General features: G+C 37.6%; 1 protein-coding gene and 1 long non-coding RNA gene across 14 annotated transcripts in view; one reads left to right on the forward strand and one right to left on the reverse strand.

The window, feature by feature from the left end:
- The first annotated feature begins 246 nt into the window (after nt 1–246).
- Nucleotides 247–1,672, forward strand: LOC149918367 (uncharacterized). Its single transcript, XR_016464893.1, has 2 exons — nt 247–556; nt 1,509–1,672. It is a non-coding gene; the product is annotated as an uncharacterized LOC149918367 (long non-coding RNA).
- Nucleotides 1,673–1,770: 98 nt separating this feature from the next.
- TNS3 (tensin 3) overlaps nt 1,771–20,395 on the reverse strand; it is a 212,186-nt gene continuing 193,561 nt past the window's right edge. For all 13 annotated transcript variants that reach the window (XM_090136801.1, XM_031592014.2, XM_031592016.2 and 10 more), the window contains 9 exons: nt 19,857–19,943; nt 16,773–16,904; nt 14,584–14,679; nt 12,883–12,960; nt 11,709–11,786; nt 8,736–8,904; nt 8,015–8,083; nt 7,857–7,883; nt 1,771–6,810 (listed from right to left, as the gene is read on the reverse strand). In XM_090136801.1, coding sequence (XP_089992927.1) covers nt 6,666–6,810; nt 7,857–7,883; nt 8,015–8,083; nt 8,736–8,904; nt 11,709–11,786; nt 12,883–12,960; nt 14,584–14,679; nt 16,773–16,904; nt 19,857–19,943 — 881 coding nt within the window. In that variant the 3' untranslated portion in view covers nt 1,771–6,665. The remainder of the gene's footprint in view (nt 6,811–7,856; nt 7,884–8,014; nt 8,084–8,735; nt 8,905–11,708; nt 11,787–12,882; nt 12,961–14,583; nt 14,680–16,772; nt 16,905–19,856; nt 19,944–20,395) is intronic.

Consider the following 20,395-nt stretch of genomic DNA (forward strand, 5'->3'; position numbering starts at 1 on the left):
AGAGAGACAAAGAGTAAAATCAGAATGCTAATTTTTAGGGAAGCCAACTTCCAGGTCTTCAGAGAGTTAGTTATAAATGAAACAGAAACATTCTCTGATGGGATTTTTAGTAAAAACATTAAACTTCTAAAGTCCACCTTTTAGGAACATAGCTGATTCAAAAGGAATTACCACAGAAGTTATTCCCTCTGTGTACAGGAGTTAAGAAAATCTGCAATGCATGAGTTATTCATAATATTGCAAATCTTCACTGATTGCACTACCAAAAAATGTCTTGAGGGCATTCATTCAGAGTTCATGTTGAAAACAGGTAAGTAACATTCTAGCATCTTGCATAAAAGATAGTAGCAGAAAAATACTACGCTGTTTATTCCTATGCCTTGCTACTGTCACCTCCCAGGTGTCAGAAAGTGTACCGTACTTCTAGAAAGAAGAGTGTGAAGAACTGCCAGCCATACCATGGAGCATTATTCTACTCACCTTGGACACTGTGCTTTCCCTAAGTACCCACTGCTGGGCACAATCAGGAGAGTCCTGGGCAAGTTATGAGGTAAAGGTAAGTGCACATACATAGACAAATGTAAGACATGTTTATATATACGCACATTTATTAAAGGTGTTCAGATGCCTTTCTATGTTCAAGTCACTAGCTAAGCCAACAGGATGCATCCCTATGCCTTACAACACAAATGTTCTCTCTAGGGTTACATGCATCCCTCATACATGGAACCTCTACTTTAAATTGGCAACAGCAGACAGCAAGCATGGCAGCAAAGATGCACGTAGTATGGCTTCAAACAGCCGATAATTAGACGAGTAGAGATAAGCAGATGTAGTTATAGTATATAAAAGTGAACCATTTCTTCATTTATATATGTCACTTTCTTGCTTTACAATCAGAACATCACCAAGATTATTACAAAATTAATATGAAATTTAAGCTCACACCTTTGCCTAGGCCAATTTAATCATTCTATATAAAAAATCTCTGAGAAAGATGAAGCAAACTTTTGCTTTACATAGTATTAACTCCTTTTTAGAGATAACCTTAATACAGATAAATGATACACCTCTCCCAAAATGGAGTATGTCACTAGGCAAGTTTTGCTTTCAAACAAGCACTGGAGTATTTAAGATGCAAGGTTATGTTCTGCAGCTGGCTGGCAAGCAGCACACCTCAGCTTGCTCTCAAGCTCAAGTCAAATATTTGCTTCATCCCTGCTGTTAAGGGACACAGGTCTGGCTCCCCTCACACCTTTGGTGCTAGCCCAAGTCTTGTGGGATCTCTGTATGGCAAGCAAGCTCATAAACTAAAAACAGACAGAACCACCAACACCTAGATGAACACAGACTGAAGTAATGCCCACAAATATCCAACAGACCAACACAGATGTTATGTTTATGCAAACTATCCAAAACTGTATTTCCTTTCCTTAGAAGATATTAAGTCTCTTTTGCATAAAGCACAAGTGTTTGCCTTAATTTTAATGTTTTAATAATATTTACAGAATCACAGAATGAATGAGATTGGAAGGGACCTTTGGAGGTCATCTGGTCCAAACACCCTGATCAAACCAAGAGCAGGCTGCAGAGGACCATGTCCATGGACCATGTACAGACCACATCTGAATATCTCCAAGGATGGAGACTCTACAACCTCTCTCAGCAACCTGTGCCAGGGCTCAGACATCTACAAATTAAAAAAAAGTTCTCTGATGTTCATATGGAATCTCCCATGTTTCAGATTCTGCCCATTGCCTCTTTCAGTGGTACTCGGGGATAAGAGAAAAGAGCCTGGCTCTATCCTCTTTGTTCCCTTTTTTCAGATGGAAGATCCTCTCAAGTCTTCTTTCCTCTAGGCTGAATTGTCACAGCTCTCTCAGCCCTTCCTCATAAGAATCAAACAATTAATAAGATTGGAAAAGATCTCTAAGCCCAACTACCAACCTATCAACTATGCCCACCAAATCATGTCTTTAAGTGCTATCTCTACACATTTCTTGAAAAGCTCTGGGGTGGTGACTCCTCTACTTCCCTGGGCAGCCAATGCTTGACCACACTTTCAGATGAGAACTTTTTCCTCAAATGCAACCTGAACCTCCCCAGGCACAACTAGATGCCATTATCTCTCATCCTACTGCTAGTAACCTGCACAGAGACCAACTCTCACCTTGCTACAACCTCCTTTCAGGTAGTGCAGAGCCATAAGGTCTCTCTTAAGCCTCCTCCAGAATAAACAATCTCAGTTCCCACAGCTGCTGCTCCCTCATAAAGTTTGTGGATTCAGCTTCAGGTGGATTTTAATCCCATTCACAACCAGTCTCTAAACCTGGTCATCCAGCCAGTTTTTTACCCAGCGAAGAGTACTCCCCTCTAAGCTGTGAGCTGCCACTTTCTCCAAGAGAACGCTGTGTGTGATGGTATCAGAGGCGTAAGCGACCTCTACACTACATCCATTGTCCTTCCCTCATCCACTAGGCGGTCACCTATATAGAAGGAGATCAGATTGGTCAAGCAGGATCCTGCTTTTCATGAACCTATGCTGGCTCGGTCTGATCCCCTGGTTGTTCTGCTCACAGAGTGTGACCACTCCTCAGATTATTTGCTCCACAGCCTTCCCTGATATTGAGGTCAGGCTGACAGTCTCCCAGATCTTCCTTCTGACAATTCTTGTAGATAAACATCACACTGGCAGGTCTGTAGTCACCTGGGACCTTCCTGGTTGACATGGACTGCTAATAAATGACAGAAAATGGCTTGGAAAGCATTTCCATCAGCTCCCTCAGTACCCTTGAGTGGATCCCATCTGGACCCTTAGATGTGTAACAGTCTTGGTAGAGAAGGTTGCTGTTTCCTCCTGAACTGTGGGGGACCTATTCTGCTCCCCATCTTCCAGTCAAGCAGACAGAATGAGAAATTCCAGCCTATGCCTCACAGAAAAGGCATTAGCACTGTATACTAGAGCTTATCGTTCTCAGAAGTAATCCTAATAATGCATGTATATAATAAATAAAAAAACTTTAATCTGGGGCTGATGCACAGATTTAGTATACAGAGAGCAACTTTAACTAGGGGTTAGATTTCTAATCTCTCCACCTTTCCTTTTACCCACCTTCTCCATGCTCCTCTGCAAGTTCTTCTAATGTAGTCATTTTTCAACCCAGGCCATTCTGTGATTCTGTGATTCTGTGATTCTGTAGTCATGGTGATGGAGCAGTGGCTACAGTTAAGTCATTTAAATGCATACGAGTATTTCAGAAAGTGGCATCATAAATTCTTTCTCCTTAAACTGAAATATGCAGTGCAGGCAAAAGGCACTTCTATGCTATTTTAAAAGGAAATGCACGAGAAAAAACCACATGGTTTGATTACACTTGAATTGCTAAGACTCCATAGAAGTCTGTGGTGTCAGATCCTTGAAAGAAATCTTTATAAAACAAAATTAAACCCTTGCTTCAGCACTCAATCTTTTCCCACCTCACCAAGACTTTCTTCATTAATTGGTCTTGAATGCAGAAAAACAACTGTCTTTCAGAAAAGACTACCTGTAACACTGTGCTGTGAAATTTCACGTTCATAATTTTATTATAATCTGAATCAAGGCAATATTTGGAAAGCAGAGAAAATGACTATACAAAGGATTTATAGAACATTAATTTACATACTGAAGACCTTCTGTTGCCTTATTGTTTAAAGAAAAGGCAAACATTTTCACTAGTAGGTAAATAAAAGAACATTACATTTTTAACGATAATGTTGGATACATAGAAACCATTTAATTAAAAACATGATTTTCAGCATTTTTTGTGGTTTAGTGTTGTAAAATTTTAATGCTATAATTAGTATAATAAGTATAATAAGCAGGTTAATAGGAGCCTGGCTAAATATGTGTGTCAACTTGCTGGCATTAGTTATGAAACCGCATATACAGATCTACCAAAAACCTTCGAAAGAAAGTGCTGCATTAACTATTTAATCCTGTATTTGTCACAAACATAAGTTTAGTCAATATCCTTCTACATACAATACACAATGGTACATAATGAACTGTTTTGCTTTGTGTGATTTTTAACTCAGTAAGAAGCAAAAGCATGTGACAATATAGCATCCAAAGGAATGAATATAGTAGAACTCCCTTAGAAACGGGGCAATTTCTTTGTCCTACTTACCAAATAAATCTGAACAACCAGGAAACACCACCAGGAGTGGTAACATTCAATTCCTTATGCTCCTGAACTCAGAAGGCCACGAGAAAGCATAAAGAATAAAAAGTGAAGCCTCAAATTGAAATGACAATACATCATAAAAAACAGACCGGAGGCCTAGACTTGGTGTCTAGAAAGGCACACTCAAATTCAACTATCACCTAAAAAAAGTGAAAAAAATATTTTAAAATGCTCAAAGCACATCAGATTTATTGTGTAACATTTTCCTCCCAGAAAATCTGACAATCTAATTGAGATGTCAGCTGAAAAAATTCACTGCACTGCAGCTTTCTGACCAGATCAGGTAACTGCATTCTTGGTACATCAAAAGAATACTAAAAGGAACTTGTGTCCACGTGTTTCAAAAGAATCAGAACTCCTAAAAATAAAAAATGTATTTCTGAATGGTACATACACACCATTTCAGCAGTATACCTCTGCATCAGAAGAAGAAAATAATTTAGTAAAAATTAATAGCACTTGCTTTTGTTGCTTCAATGGTAGCTACAATACTTTGGATTGCTTCACCGTTCTATGACATCCTGTGTCTGCTGTTACTAATTCACCACTTTTTGGTCCCAATATATTAGATTTCAAATCTATTCTGTTTCTCGCTCCCTTTCCTTGTAAGGGGTTATTTATAAAGTTTACTTATATAGAGCTGTTAGTTAACCAAGCAATTTGGTAATATTTTGGGGTATGGTGACTGAGTAAGGCTTTCGCAGTCCCAATACTTAAGGAAAATCGGGATGAAAGCTATTAATAAAAATCAAATCACCAATTATACAGGATAAACATCATTCAGATTGTGGAACCAGCTCTATCATATTGTTCCATTTGATTAAGTCATTATTTAGTAAAATAGGATTAAAGGATGAAATCCTCTAGGATACTAGTTAATCCAGTGCCTCGTGCATCCATTATGCTGAATTCAGATTTTATTCCACAGGTTATTAATGAAACATTTACAGCAACTCTTAAAAGAAATAGAAGCAATAAAAATTTTAGCACTGTCACACTGCAGTTGCTTTATTCTCCTCAGTTCTAATACGGAGGTCTAGGACTGTTCTTTTTGGAATTACACAGTAGACCTCAGATGGCTTAGCTTGTGAATATTACCATTCTAACCTCTTGTATCCATTTCCTGTAATACTGCATTGCTATGAAGTTAACTAGTGTTTTGTTACGCATTTAAAATACAGATGTGTTTAGAAAGATATACAAAGATACTTATAGATGTGACAGCTGTACAAATCATGACAGAAATATCTCAAGAAATTGGACAGAGTAACAAAATAAATTCAATTCCCTTTTGCATTTCTTGTCTCAAGGAATTATTAAAAGTTATAAACCATAACAATCCTTCCTACAGATTAAAAAATTCAAAAATAAATCCCCAAGTGTCCAATAAAAAGGGGAGCAAAAAGAACCCAATTACATAAGAATTAGGGGAACAAATATTACTGCCAAAGCAGTGTTGCAAAGAGACGTGGAAAAGGGAATTAACTTGTCACTATAAAGCAGAAGTAAAAACATGATACTCTGTCATCTATAGCAAGGTATATTTTTACTTACACAAAATAGTGCTGAGTGACAAACCTCAACATTCTTTTTCCACAAATACCCATATGAAATAGCAAGATCTGAGGTTTACTATAAATAATCTGGCACAGGCGAAAATATAAGTTATAAAAATTTATTTGCTTTTCCCTCATTTTTATCCTGCGATTATTATTAAAACATCTTCCCTTAGTTCTTAGTATTAAAAAAAAATAAAATATACAATTACAGAATGTTTCCATGCAACCATTTTTTTTTCTGTTCTGCTGTCTCCTCTGTTTTAAACCATTCCCATTAAAACTGCCCACTCTTCTTTATGCTAAATACAGTGCAATCTTCCACATTGCTGCTCTTTTCTTATCAGAAACCAACTTACACAAGCCTTCTTGTCACATACATCTTCCCCTTTCTCCGTTCAGTTCCCATCACTGATTCCCAAAAAGATGAAGGAAAGAGCAAATGGTCTCCTTAAAAAACGTGTTTGCAGGACCTATAGCTACCACTGATGCAACTACATCAAGTTTCTTTGTGGAGGTTATATGAATTCTGCATAAAAACAGCACAGTCTAGTAGTGAGTGAGTATTTCTGATCCAAAAGATGAAATAATGAAATAAATGATGAAATGTGAAAATAATATTAGAAATCCTTCAGGAGAAAAGCTTTTCATTTATGCTTCTTTCAGATACGGGCTACAGGTTTGGGTGGTACCCAGTTTCTTTTGCATTGTCCTTTGAAATGGAAAGAAACAAATAATGCTTCGCTAAATCAGAGGCATCTTCAGATAAAAGGCTGATCTCTTTCTTGGGATTGACATTCCTGCTGATCAGGCTTTCTCCATATCACAGTGCTTTTCTTAAACGAAGTCAGTGAAGAGCTCTTGAATCAAGGTTGGAAAACAGTCAGATCTTCTTCTGGGATCCAATCATGACCTTTGACACAAAATTCACAATGGCACTGGCAGGTTGCTCTGGATCATGCTCTGCAAATAAGTGGCACACATTGTCTGTGCCACTGCCTTGCTTCCTGGCAACAAACCCAAATACTCTGCAAGGACAACAACCACACTGTGTCAGAGAACAGACAGACAGACCCGGTCTCATTTCTTAAAAAAGACACTGTAGAAAAACAAAGTGCCAACAACAAGTGCACAAAGCAGACTACATCTGTTGTAAAGGATAAGGCCCTGTGTAACTGTTAAATATAGTACAAATATTCTAGCCAACTCAGGAACTCCCTCTGTCTCAGAATGGCCAGAAAAAGTTTAGCACACTACTCACTTAATTCTACTTTCTCTTTTGTGTCCTGTACTGTTTGCTGTCACAGATATGCTACTGTCTTTGAGGATATTTAATCTGTTTCAGTACTGTTGTTCTCTTAGCTACCTTGGAGGTGGGGGTTCTGAATGTGTTGGGGTAGAGAGAGGTGTGTCAAAAAGTGCATAATGAGAAGTTTTGAGGGCCACATATCTCAGTAGACAGGGTACTTAAAACAGGATTTGAGCCAGTTATTTCTGTTTTCAGATACCACTGCCTGAGTTCTCTCTCTCTGTTTTTCCTTTTGGTAAGAAGGAGACAATGATGTTGGTATTCAGTGGAAAACACTTGGCAATCTATTGGTAAATATCTACTTATGCCAGATACTTGTATTACTGGGACTGTTTTCAGGTGTAGCTTTTTTTACTGGGACTGTTTTCATGCTGTGCTGGGGACATTTTTTTTGTTTTTAAAGCTACTTCTAAGTGAGATAAGCAAGCTACTGTTAGTGCTGCTGGATAAGAGGAACAACTTAACCAAGAAGCAAATGGCTCTGTGTTAATTTCTGAAACTTCATGCAAATTGCAGATCTGCAATGTAAACAAGACACACTAACTCTGTCTACAGACATCTATCAGCCCACTTAATTAGGCCTTACTTGAAGATGTGCAGGTGAAATAAATTAAGTATAATTGCAATAAATGGACTTTTACTCCTGAATGGCTGCTCTCCCTTTAACATCTCTGATAAAGTTAGTAAGAAGAGTAACAAACTAACAACTGTAATGATAGTCCTAAAACATTCAGTTAAAAGAAACAGAGACAGGTGTGAACTTACTTTGCAGAAAGGCCATCTTTCATCCATCTTGATGTCCATAAGAAAGAATTACGGGGGGAAAAAAAAGGAAATGAAGAAATAAAAAATCACATTTTAGTTAGCTTTTTGTAGATCAGTAATAAAAATGATGTACTAGTAATAGTGCTGCTCTTGCTTACTTTCTGTCCTGTGGATCCAAAGCACAGAAAATAACAGTGTTGACTGGATAATGTCGCCGGAAAAAGAGTCTGGATAGGAAGAAATGAAATATTTCAGAAAGAGTTAAGATGCTTAAAATTTTAAACAATAAGCAGAACAGACAAAACCAACTCTATTAAGATTTAATAATGACAACATCTTGCTTTTGTTATCACTGAGTCATATTTTAAAAGCTACATGAACTGCATGAATCATAGAACTATTAGGGTCAGAAAAGATTTCTCTCTAAGATCTTATCTAATATCTAATACTAGATATCAAATATCTAATCCAAATCTCTTTTAATTTAAAGTCATTATCCTGACCTATGTCCTGTCACTATAAGGAGTCCCACTCCAACCAAATAAATTCATATTTGAAGCAGTGACTTTTAAGTTTTGGACTACTGACCCTAAAGCAAAGAAAAGGAAAAGGAACTGGAAGTATAATTTTTTTCTAAAAACTGCACACTTAGATACTGTGTCAGTGGGAAATGCAACTTCAACACATTTTAAAATATACACCCTCCAGTACTGCAAACCACTGACAATCATAAAGGATAGCAGATACTGTCATTCTTTAGACAATCCTGTTATCATCTGAATCAGAGACTGCAGAACACAACTAGGAAAAACGAGTCAACAGCAACTGACACTTACAGTGGTAAGTACACAATTACCTTCCCACCCCTCCTTTGCTTACTTTCTTTGGTTATCTGTCAGTGTGATTCCCTGTGCAGACACCTTGAAATGGACAATGGTTGAGATGGGAGAAGGATCTTGCATCAGTGTCAGACTGAAGGCTTTCTGTACTGCCTGGTAGCCTGTGAGGGACTCCATCTCCACTGAATTCAGATACCAAACATTACATGCTGCAATGTAAATGAGGGGAGGTCATTACCCAACAACAAACCAACAGGAATCTCCTGAACAAAACCAAATAAAACATACATCTTCCACTGTAATACAGTGAAAAAGGAAAACACCAAACCAGCAAATGTTGTATTTTACCTCACCTTTTTCACACTAATGCTCTGTAGTTTAAGATGATAATTTTTGAGCTTGTTTTGGAGCCTCTTACTGTCCTTTGTTTTTAATGCCATTATATTTAAGCCAGGGAATGTAAGATTTCTTTTAGCCAAAGACCCTGACAGTTTAATTAATACAAGGCAGCTGCATAGAGACGAGTCATTCACGAGTACAAGGGCTGCTATGAAAGTAATGCCTCCTATTTTATTATGTTGGCCCATGAAATCGGAGGTGGATGTCAGTGGTGTGGCAACAGACGTTGAACCTCCCCACCAACATCCCACTGCATTTTGTTGCTGTGTGACAAATGGCAGCAGAGGAGCAGTCTAACAAAATGGTGCCTGATATGGGAGAGCATACGAAACAAAGGTGTGTGACTGAATCCCTCCACATGGAAATATGGCACCCACTGACATTCATTGATGCTTGCTGAATGTGTAATGGAGACCAAACAGTGGATGTGAACACACTGAGGCAGTGGGGGTGTGTTTCAGCAGTGGTGACAGCATCACCTCTGCTTGTGCAGATTTTTACAAGTGTGGCGTGCAGGCTCTTGTTCATCACTAGTAAAAAAACACTAGTGGTAGCGACTACACTGAAAAGCAGTGTTTTGTAGCTGAGAATTTACTCTATCAGAGAGCTTTGTGCTTTCTGTATCTGTTATAGTTTCCATGAAAATAAACAGGAAGAGTTACTTTCAGGGGAACCTATGTACTTCTACAGCAAAAGCATTCCTAATGGGAAAGAGTGGGGATATTTTGCATAAAAACTCAGTTCAAGCAGCCAGTGAAAAAATACGTATTTTTTTTTAGTATAAATTGACACAGTTCACACTTTTAAATGATGATTAAGTTACCCTCAAAAGAAACCATTTACTTGTTCTTTTCCTGCTGAACATTTTCTCTCACCAAAGAACTGAGGACTGCTGCAGAATTCTTTTCTTACTAATTCTGTAGTGCTTTCTATGTTCTGTAATTTTTAAGGCAAATAAAGCAACTTCCACAACCATACATGTTTTAGGTTTATAAATGCATGCTGAGGTAAAGAAGTTCAGGAACCCTTATTTTCCTCCTACAGACTTTAGTACTCCTGATGTATCTCCATAAAGATTTGCTCATTGGTTTCTAAAGCTACCAAACAGTTAATTATTTTTAGCTGGTCTCAAAACAAATCTGCAGTGATCACTAGGTATTAATATTAAGTAGCACTGTATGGTAGTACTATAGTAGTGTATAGGGCTATGCAGTATTACATGGTAACAGCACCACACAGTATTATATGGTATTAATAATATTATATAGTATTAGAAGAAGTATTCACTCAATTAAATACTTTCAACTTGTGTTATAAAGTCAAATTTACAAGCAGATTAATAATGTTTTTGATATTAAGAAGTCACCTATGCAGAAGAAAGCATACTTAAATACTGGTGACAAACTGCTACCAACAGACTTTGTGTTTTGGTAAAAACATTTGTTTAGGTATCCAGGAAAGGATTTCCAACTCTGGCAGCTGGACCATGCAAATTACCATGCTAATATTTGATTTGTTAACAGTTTAGCCTGGTTTGCAAACCTTACCATGTAAACAAAGATCAAATGTAAAAGATTAATTTTTTTATACGGCTACTCTATAACAGCAACTCTATAATTTGATTAAAGCTTTTTTTTTTCTTATTACTGTCTATATAAAATATATAGCTAGATACCAATATATTCAAAACAGCTAAGCAATCATACTGTTACAAACTAAAGAAGCTAAGTTGGATTCCAGCATGAATATCATCAGCCTAGTAAATTAAAGTTCTGGGTGCTGCCAGTGAAAGAAGGAATCCAGAGATCTTACCTGGATGATTTCTAAGTCAAAGAATTCAGAAGTGTGTTCGTGCATTGGTGTACTAATTTATTTGGATCGATCACTATAGAATTCATAGCAAGATTTTGCAAATGAACTCTGAGGCCTCTTTCATTACATAACATTCTATTTTGTCCATCCAAAATTGTGAATAAATTCCCAATCATAGTGTTTCTTATTCTCACATTGTTACTTAGGTTTTGTACAGATCTAGAGCTCTTCATGAAAGAATGCTTAGATCTTGACTATATTGGTGGAAATTTATATGAAGAACTTGCATTTATTTGGGGCATAGTATTTTGCTGCCAAACAGGAAAGTTAATAAAACAAGGTCTGTTTTAGGCAAAAGCCACTTACCTGTATAGTTTCTAGTGTTCTGTTGTCACTTCCTAAGATATGTTAGTTTATCATCATGAAACTAATGGCACTGCTTACAAATTACTGTACAATTAATTGTTCATAGAATCACAGAATCCTTACAGTTGGAAGAGTCCTCTGAGGGCCATCTAGTCCAACTCCAATGCAATGAACAGGGACACTACAGCTGGATCAGGTTGCCCAGGGCCTTATCCAGCCTCACCCTGAAAGACTCCAGTGACAGGGTACCAACCACAACACTGGGCAACCTGTTCCAGTGCTTCATCACCCTCACTGTAAAAGATTTCTTCCTTATATCTAACCTAAATTTACCCTCTTTGAGCTTGTTCTTCAGTCCAGTCTCAGCATTGGTTTTTAACAGCCTGCCAGATATAAAATTTGGAAAGAATCAAATACAAGGAAAAAGTTTACCAACCTGCACCCTGTTTGAGAAGTTCTGTTGCTGAGTTTGCAGCGGTCTGTGGAGAAGTTTCTGCCATCTCTTCCAATGGATCTGCAAACAAAAAACATTATCCATGTCTTGTCTGTAGCTGAAAGATAAGTCAATGCATACCATCAAGAATGAGTCTAGTTTTTTAAGCTGTGATTTCATGTACTGGTAAATCTTGGAGAGAAGCATTTAACAATCTTGCATCTGCACGTATAATCAGTCATGCCATGTCTTCCTTGTGATGCATCAGTTTTTTTCTGATAGTGCTGCAGGAGGGATGTTCAACATTTATTTCCTGATAGTCATAGACATAATTACACAACATATACTAAGACAGCAGTAGGATGCTGGTCTCCAAATCTTCTCCTAAAATTAGTGAAAAAACTGTACATCAATACATTATTTCAGTTATATAGAAGTGTGTAAAATCTCTGTGATGTATTTAGCATGGTGTATACTGTATTTTAATAGACTCAAATAAGGAAGAGAATAGTAATGCTATTTGTGACACTACTCATGTTTAGCATTATCCATATGCTTTAAATACTTTGTGTACTGTGTCCAGAATCATTGACCACAGAAAATCATATTAAAATAGCTGATCATACCAGATTCCAAATAAATCCAAATAAAATTTCACTCTGGTACATTTATCAAGAATAAAACAAATGTTTCAGTTCTATTTCCCTGCCAGAACAGCAAGAGCTGAAGAAGATAACAAGAATAAGCCATATACAGAAATTTCTTATCATACACACTGCAGCACATTTTTATGCTAAAATGGTTTCATTTTCTTTGCACTAGTCAAATGCTATGTTGGAATACTGGCATATGGTCTTTATCAAAGACTTGAAGAGTTCAGTAGAAAACCACACAAAAGTTTAACGTTTTAGTAATACATCTGGAACTAACTTCATGTCGGACAATAACAGACAACTGAATTATGGGGCAAGTATAAATACGTTTTGCAGTTGTCTTAAGGTTGCAGCTTGGTTAAGAGCACTCAGCAGTACCAAACGGCTACTTTCAAACTCAGCTTCTTTTCCTGTAGGCTTTTGCACAGATTTTGACTATTGATGTGTTCACCAGCCTTCAGACATTGGCACTTTGAAGCATAGCCTCGGCTGAGCATCTTCTTTCTGTACTTTAACAAGCATACCTCTGTTTGGGATGAGGAGCTTACAGGGCAATGCCAGTGGAGTAATGGAATGCTGGTACACCAGAGCGGTCAAACTCCCTGTGGTCAGAAGAGTAGCAAAACATACACAATTAATATGGCGGACAAAAGTAATGTTTAACAGTTGCATTAGTTTCCAAGTATTTTACAGACCAAGCTCCAGCACATCTCACACACATATATACACACATACCCTTGAATAATATTTTCGTGGCACCTAAACCAAGACCTTTTCCACTCAGCGTAAGTGGATTCAACGTTCCCCAGCGCTATTTTAGGTGGACATACTTGAATTATAGCCATTAATCACAATTAGATGCTCCCTTGCTTGCTGAAATACACTGCTTAAATCCTACTCTAAAGGGCTTTGCTTCCAATTTAAGAAGTGCAAAGATGAAACAAACAATAACATACGGAGTTCCTTTCAGTACTTTTAAGAAAGCAAGAGCACAAGGAGTCAATGCTATGCTACGAAGCAGTGAAACAAAAAGGAGTTCCACTTCTTAGCCACCCAATTTCTCTGTCTGGTGCTTTGTCTACATGCACCTCAGCCTTGGTGAGGATGCACCTTGAGTACTGTGTTCAGTTTTGGGCCCTTCACTACAAGAAAGACACTGAGGCCCCAGGGCGGGTTCAGAGAAGGGTAGCAAAGCTGGTGAGGGGTCTGCAGCACAGGCTTTATGAGGAACAGCTGAGGGAGCTGGGATTGTTCAGTCTGGAGAAGAGATGCTCAGGGATGAGCTTATCACTCTCTACAACTACCTGAAAGGAGGTTGTGGTGAGGTGGGAGTTGGCTTCTTCTCCTATGTAACTAGTGATATGACTAGAGGGAATGAACTCAAGTTGTGCCAGGGGAGATTGAGGTTGGACCTTATGAAATATTTCTATGAAAGGATGGTCAGGCAATTGTAGCCTGAGGAGAGTCCATGATTCAACACATGAGAAGTGGAAGAAGGAAGAAGCCACAGAGTAATTGTTAAGTACTGACCATATTGTCCCCAACCACTCTTTTAACACCTTGTCTGGGGTGAGAATTGAGAGGTCTGGGATGAAAAAGTGAAATTGAGCTCAGAAAGAGCAGAAGGAAAAAAGTGTTATTTTAATGTGTGTCCTTGTTTCTCACTACCCAGATCTATTTTAATTGGCAGTAAATTAAATGAATTTTTCCAAAGTGAATTCTATTTGCCTGCATTAGTAACTAGTAAGCAATCTTCCTGCATTAATCTTGAGCTTTGTCATCCTATTTTCTCTTCCTACCCCACTGAAGATGGTGATTATGGGTGGTTATTTTCTTGTTTACCACAATGCATAATTTCACTGCATTATATTATGTAGGCTGATGTGCCATAATGCATGTTTTATGTGAGTGATACTCTGTCCTTTCAGCCATCTTCTACTTTTAATACTGTATAGGATAAAATAAGGCAAAAGTCTTAATATATAAGGCCTTCAAAATTCATCTAGCTATGAAGTCTATAGCAGTGCTGTCAGTGGTTGAGCATGACAACTTGAAGCTTGATCATGTGCATCTGTGCTAGAGTGCTCTGCACCTATACCTTATGTGCACAAGGCTGCTAGAATGGGTTCCTACAGAAATCCTCCCCTCTGTCCAAGTCTATAAAACAGCTCTGGCAAAAGCAAATTATTTTCATTTTCTATGTCCCTGTGACACACAGTACTTACCAAAGCATGGTTCATTTGGGCATCCTTTCAAGTGAACCCCCTTCTGAGAGCACTCAATCAGAAAATGCCTTACAAGTTCATTTGACAAATCTCCAACTGTGTTAAAAAAGAACAAAGAAACACATGAAGAGATGCAAGGAACATGCAATAGTCTCACACATCAGCAGGTCTTTACAAAGCTGTTTTCCACATTAACACCATATGTTTTGTACACAACATACAAACACATTAGAGATGCTCTGCAACAATGTTATAAGACATAATGAAAAGGCAATTCTGAAAACAAACAAACAAACAAACAAAAAAAACAACAACCAGGCAAATAGCTCACTTCAGACATACAGAGAAAAAAGTCTTATAATCATAAGATACTGCCATCCAAATATGCACTGGTGTCTAAGCATGGTCCCAAATACAGACAGATGGTCCCAAATACAGACAGGAAAAGGTGTTTTGAAAATTAATGGCTAGAACTTCTGACATACGTGCCAATTAGAAGAACTTGTATCCAGTGTGACAAAGAACTAAAAGTATGATACCCAGAGTTCTAGGGACAGAATTGCTCACAGAATGTCTCCAGATAAAAACAACAGAAGATTTAGCTGCACAAAGGTAAGGGGAATTTGCTTGTCTCTCAAAATTTTTAAGTCTTCAAATGCTTTCAGTTTTACACTAAACCTTTACACCTGAAGCAATTATATGAATTACAGGCAATTACATGAAACTCTCAGGTTTCTGTAGCTCACTAAATTTTTAAATACAGTTTTTATCTCCCAGGGCTCCAAGACAAATTTAAAACTGTAAGTGGGATGTAATAAAGAGATTCAAAGAATAAGAATCCCTTGAGATTTAGCATCCTTTTAAATATATAGATTCATATGCACACATGAAATTAAGATAATTTCATTACTTCCTGAGCAACTGGTTCACAGTATTTCACACCTGTCTACAAATTGGAGCTCTCTCCAAGCAATGAAAGGATTAGCTCATAACAATAAAGAAAAAACCTGTTAAACCATTCAAACCTCAACAGAAGAGCCATGAATACAAATGTTCCTTTTGATTCTCAATGAATCAGCCACAGTCCAGGGAATACATGACATCAAAGGCTGACTTTCAGGCTAAGATAGATGAATGCATTAATGTGGAGAGCAGAAAGTTCTATTCAAGCAAATATAGCAAAGATCACCATTTCAGACAGCCTATTGTTTGTCACTGTACTGACAGAATATTAAAAATAAATTAATACAGAGGCAATTTCTTCCAGCATGCCCTAATTGTCTACCTCAAGTTAGACACCAAAGAGGTTCTGCTGATCCTTTCTGACAACACAGAGGATGACAACTGTTAGAAGAAATTGCTTCAATGTACCAGATTAAGCATACAGAATTCAAAATTACTGTATTACAGATAGATTACTTTTCTTGTCCCTAAGTAAGCATGAAACCTTAGTAAAAAGAAAAATGAGAACAAAGCATTTCTATAACCACAGCACTCAAATTCACTGCATTCTTGTGATCTTTGTTCTCTTCTCATCAAGCATTAGCAATGAAAATCAACAGTAGCAATGAAAATCACACCACATCCTATGCAATAGCACAGGTGGAGTCAAGAACACTACAGACAGTGCCCCCCATATTCCCACAGATTAATTTATGCTCTCCATATGTTCTTTTCATTTTACCTTTCACAACTATCAGGCATAACTTATGTACAGAGGCAGTGGCGATGGGAGGCTGCACTTTTTCACCATACCTTTCAAACAACTAACATCTTTCCTTAGGGGACCTCCTTAGATTTAAATTTAATGTATAACTGTCTCGAAACAAAATACTGGGGTCAAAACTATAAAATCTCCCAGCCAAGTGAAAACTTTACATGGTGGCAGTATGGATCAAACACAGACTTCTAATTGCTAAGGAGGGCACATTACTGAGATGGCATTGTTTTGCTATCTGGTTGATGAAGTATGGACTACCACAATGTAGAACTATTTACAAACCATGGTGAAACTGTTAAGTACAACAAATATCCAGTTGTGTTCAATTAAATGCCACAAGGAACCAAAAGGAGCCTGTAATTCCAGATGCGCTTACTGGAAGTGGAAGATGCCTCCAGATTAACACACAGTAGTACAGACTTCCTACCACACATAGTTTGTTTAAGGACAGAAAGAAGGCAAACAGTACCTTTCTTGTTCATCTGCAGTACAGAAGGAGGTGGTGAAGCAACCTTTATTGCTAGCCCATAGGCTCCCCGGAAAGAATGACTGTCTCGAACAACAAATGACCCAGGCTCCTTGTCCTTGAGAACAGCAATGGCTGTAAGGAATTTCAGAAATGAAAGAAAAAAAACATTTCCAGAACAATACATACACCAAGAAGTTATAGTTGTAAATCTATAATTAAAAAGAGTAAAGAAGATATTTTTATGTTCTGTAAAAGAGATTACAATCATTCACATTTGGAGGATCTGAAAGTATCTTGCATGAATCTCACAGATACTTATTTCAAAAGAAATCTGAAGTACAGATCCCCAGTGATTTTTTCAACTGTAAAGGGTGTGCAAATCCTGCCAAGTCTTAGGCAACAGTATTTCCAGCAGAAAATGCTGGTTAGTGGTAAACTCCTGATATGCAGAGCAGGCAACAGATCTCTACTGCCCACTAGGCTGTAACTGATCATTTGTTATTTTCACACAATAGTGTAGATCTGTACCTCAGATAAGTGCCTGCATGCAATTAGTTGGAAACACTTGCATCTGTGAATAACTATAGTAGCTGGAACATCTGTATACAGCCAGAGGTTGTCACATGCTTTTTTACTTGTTGCATGCTTTTTCATTCATCACAGAACCACAGAATCTCCAAGGTTGGAAAAGACCACAGAATCATCCAGTCCAACCATCCACCTATCACCAATAGTTCCACTAAACCATGTCCCCCAACACAACATCCAAAAGTTCCTTGAACACCTCCAGGGTCGCTGATTCCACCACCTCCCTGTGCAGCCCATTCCAGTGCCTGACCACTCTTTCAGAGTAATATTTCCTCATATCCATCCTGAATCTCCCCGTGGCGCAGCTTGAAACCATTCCCTCTAGTCCTATCACCAGTTACACGAGAGAAGAGGCCGACCCCCAGCTTGCTACAGCCTCCCTTCAGGTAGTTATAGAGAGCAATAAGGTCTCCCCTGAGCCTCCTCTTCTCCTGACTGAACAATCCCAGCCCCTCATAAGACCCCTCACCAGCTTTGTTGCCCTTCTCTGAACATGCTCCAGGGCCTTGATATTCAATCAAGAACACTGTGCAAAAAATAGGTAACTACTGCTGCAGTAATGACCTAGGTTAGTATCTGACCTTTGTGCCCATACCTGACACTGACACATACAAACTTCCTGGCACTGCAGAGACAGCTTCAAGCTGACAGTGCTGATGTAAGCTTCAACCAAAGTTTAGGTTTAAGTTGATGAAAGACTATCCTCCCTTGAGAGAAGTAAACCCAAATCAAATAAAATTCAAACAAATAAAAAAGACTTCCAATGCTTATAATTGTAAATGTGCCAAAAGGTGAAACTGATAAGAAGAGATACCACATGTGATCTTAGCCAAAAGATAGTGCTAACGTAGCTAATGGTAGTGACCATGATGAATAGTGTTTTGTAGCTGAGAATGTGCTCTATTATACAGTATTATTGTGCTCTCTGTATAAGTTGTAGTTTCCATGGAAATCAATAGGAGGCATTAGTTTCAGTGCAATCTACATATGCAGCCCATGACAATTCCTCTTCACACACTGTGGCCCTGTCAAGAGAGAAGATGCTCCCTTCCTCAGTGAAAGTCTCTTAGAACACTTTTTAAAAGTTATTTTAATTGGTACAGTAAAGAGAAGCATACTAAAATGTTAGGAAGATTTTTTTTAATTTGGTCTAACAGTGAGCTTTAATCTTTCTTTATGATCTCTTCTATTTGAATTCACACCCAGTCAGGGAACATTTTCTACATATTTTCTGGATCAGAAAGTGAGAAGGGGAGTGAAAAAGTGAGAAGGGGAGTGAAATGACCAATAAAACATCATCCAGAGATTAATAAATAATCTATTTTCTATGATCTTTATTCTCCCAGGTTCAAATTTACTACCACAATATATGGGTCACTCCCACAGTTTGACAGACTGTGAACAAGAAAGACACAGTAATTCATTTACCAGTACTGAAGGCTATTTGGTTTCACTTCCAGTTTTATGAGGTGAACTTCCTTTCCAATGCAGACTCTATTTGTCATTTTCCTTTTCAACACATTTTAAGAATCCCAGCTGCCATGTGATGCCAATGTTTAAAATGCTGCCAATGATGGCACTGCCATAACTCACTAAATACTATTCAATAGTATACTCACTAAATACTATTCAATATAGTTGAATGTTACAGTATAGACACAAAAACTGTCATTTACAAAGCACCCAACATTCTTCATTTACATATATTTTGTCCCTGCAACGAAAAGTTTGCAGGTATGTACTGCCACATACACAGCAAAAGTGTTCTCCATCTCGTAATACATCTACATACAGATGTATCTGTGTTGTACATCATAAAGATGTTATTTCACAGAAGAGTTCTGTAGCTGGGACAGTCATGATGTAACAACTGGTAAATGAGGATGCTTTTATGGTGAGTTCTAGATAATAAGTTACCCTCTCCTACTTAGCATCTCTCAACCTATCAACACTGGGAAACACACATGAAATTATGCCAGAGCAGCATATTTGTACTCAAATAATTTCTGCGAACAGCTGTGGTTTGCTGCTGGATTGTGCATACATGCTATTCCAAAACTTGGAGGCCAAAACAGCTCTGTCAGACACACTGATGAAAACTCATCATCACACAAGATTGCATTAAAAGAGCACATTCAGTTTTCATTTTCCTTCAGCATACCTTAAAATGACTCCCACTGTTGTGAGGAGGCAACAGAAGCTAGTTTCTCATTGAAGTACTTATGCAGCAGCTTCCAGAGGAAGTTCTAAGTTACTATGTGATTAGGAGAGTGAGGATAATAATTTGCATGATTAACGCAACATTTTCTCAGGCATAAATGCCTTTCACTTTCAAATTCAGCTTTCAGACAAATTGAAGTTGTCTTCCTTTTATATTTTGTAATTTTTCTTATAATTACCCCATACATCTGGTAATCTTAAATAAAAAGTTAATATGCACACACCAGCTAGCCTACTAATAAACATATACCCCAGAATATACCTCAGCTGATATACCTTGTTCTCTTGAAATATCTGGTTTATACCAAAACTTGGATGTGTCCTGGACAAATTTTACAGTCACTTGTTTCTCTGTTGTGTTTTCTGTGAAATAAAAGGCAAAAAAAGAAGTCAACAAATTTTCTAAATATTAAAGCATTTTTGCTTTTCTTTCTAACTTCCAATCACATTAATTGTTCTAAAATCTAATGAATAGAGAAAAAAAATCTGAATGTTTTAGAACCAAAATGTATAATAACCTACATTAACATTCTGAAAGCTCTCTTAAAGTTTAATTTTGCAAAACCTCTAAGGTATGGAAAACTCTTATGTTTATAAAGTTATACCAAAGTTATATTCTCAGTAAGATCCAATGAATACATATCATTATTTTTAACTATTCTTTCCACAAAGATGCAGAAATAAACCATCCATTATTAAGAGGCTGGACTAGATACTGCTTGATTGTGATTTCACAACTCCAAAGGTGGGCTGACAGGTAAGAATGGCAGGAACAATTCTGCACCACAGTCTTCAGAACAGCTCATATAAAATAG

The sequence above is a fragment of the Phasianus colchicus genome, chromosome 3 (assembly GCF_987193195.1).
Source record: "Phasianus colchicus chromosome 3, bPhaCol1.hap1.1, whole genome shotgun sequence".
NCBI classification, from domain to species: Eukaryota; Metazoa; Chordata; class Aves; order Galliformes; family Phasianidae; genus Phasianus; species Phasianus colchicus.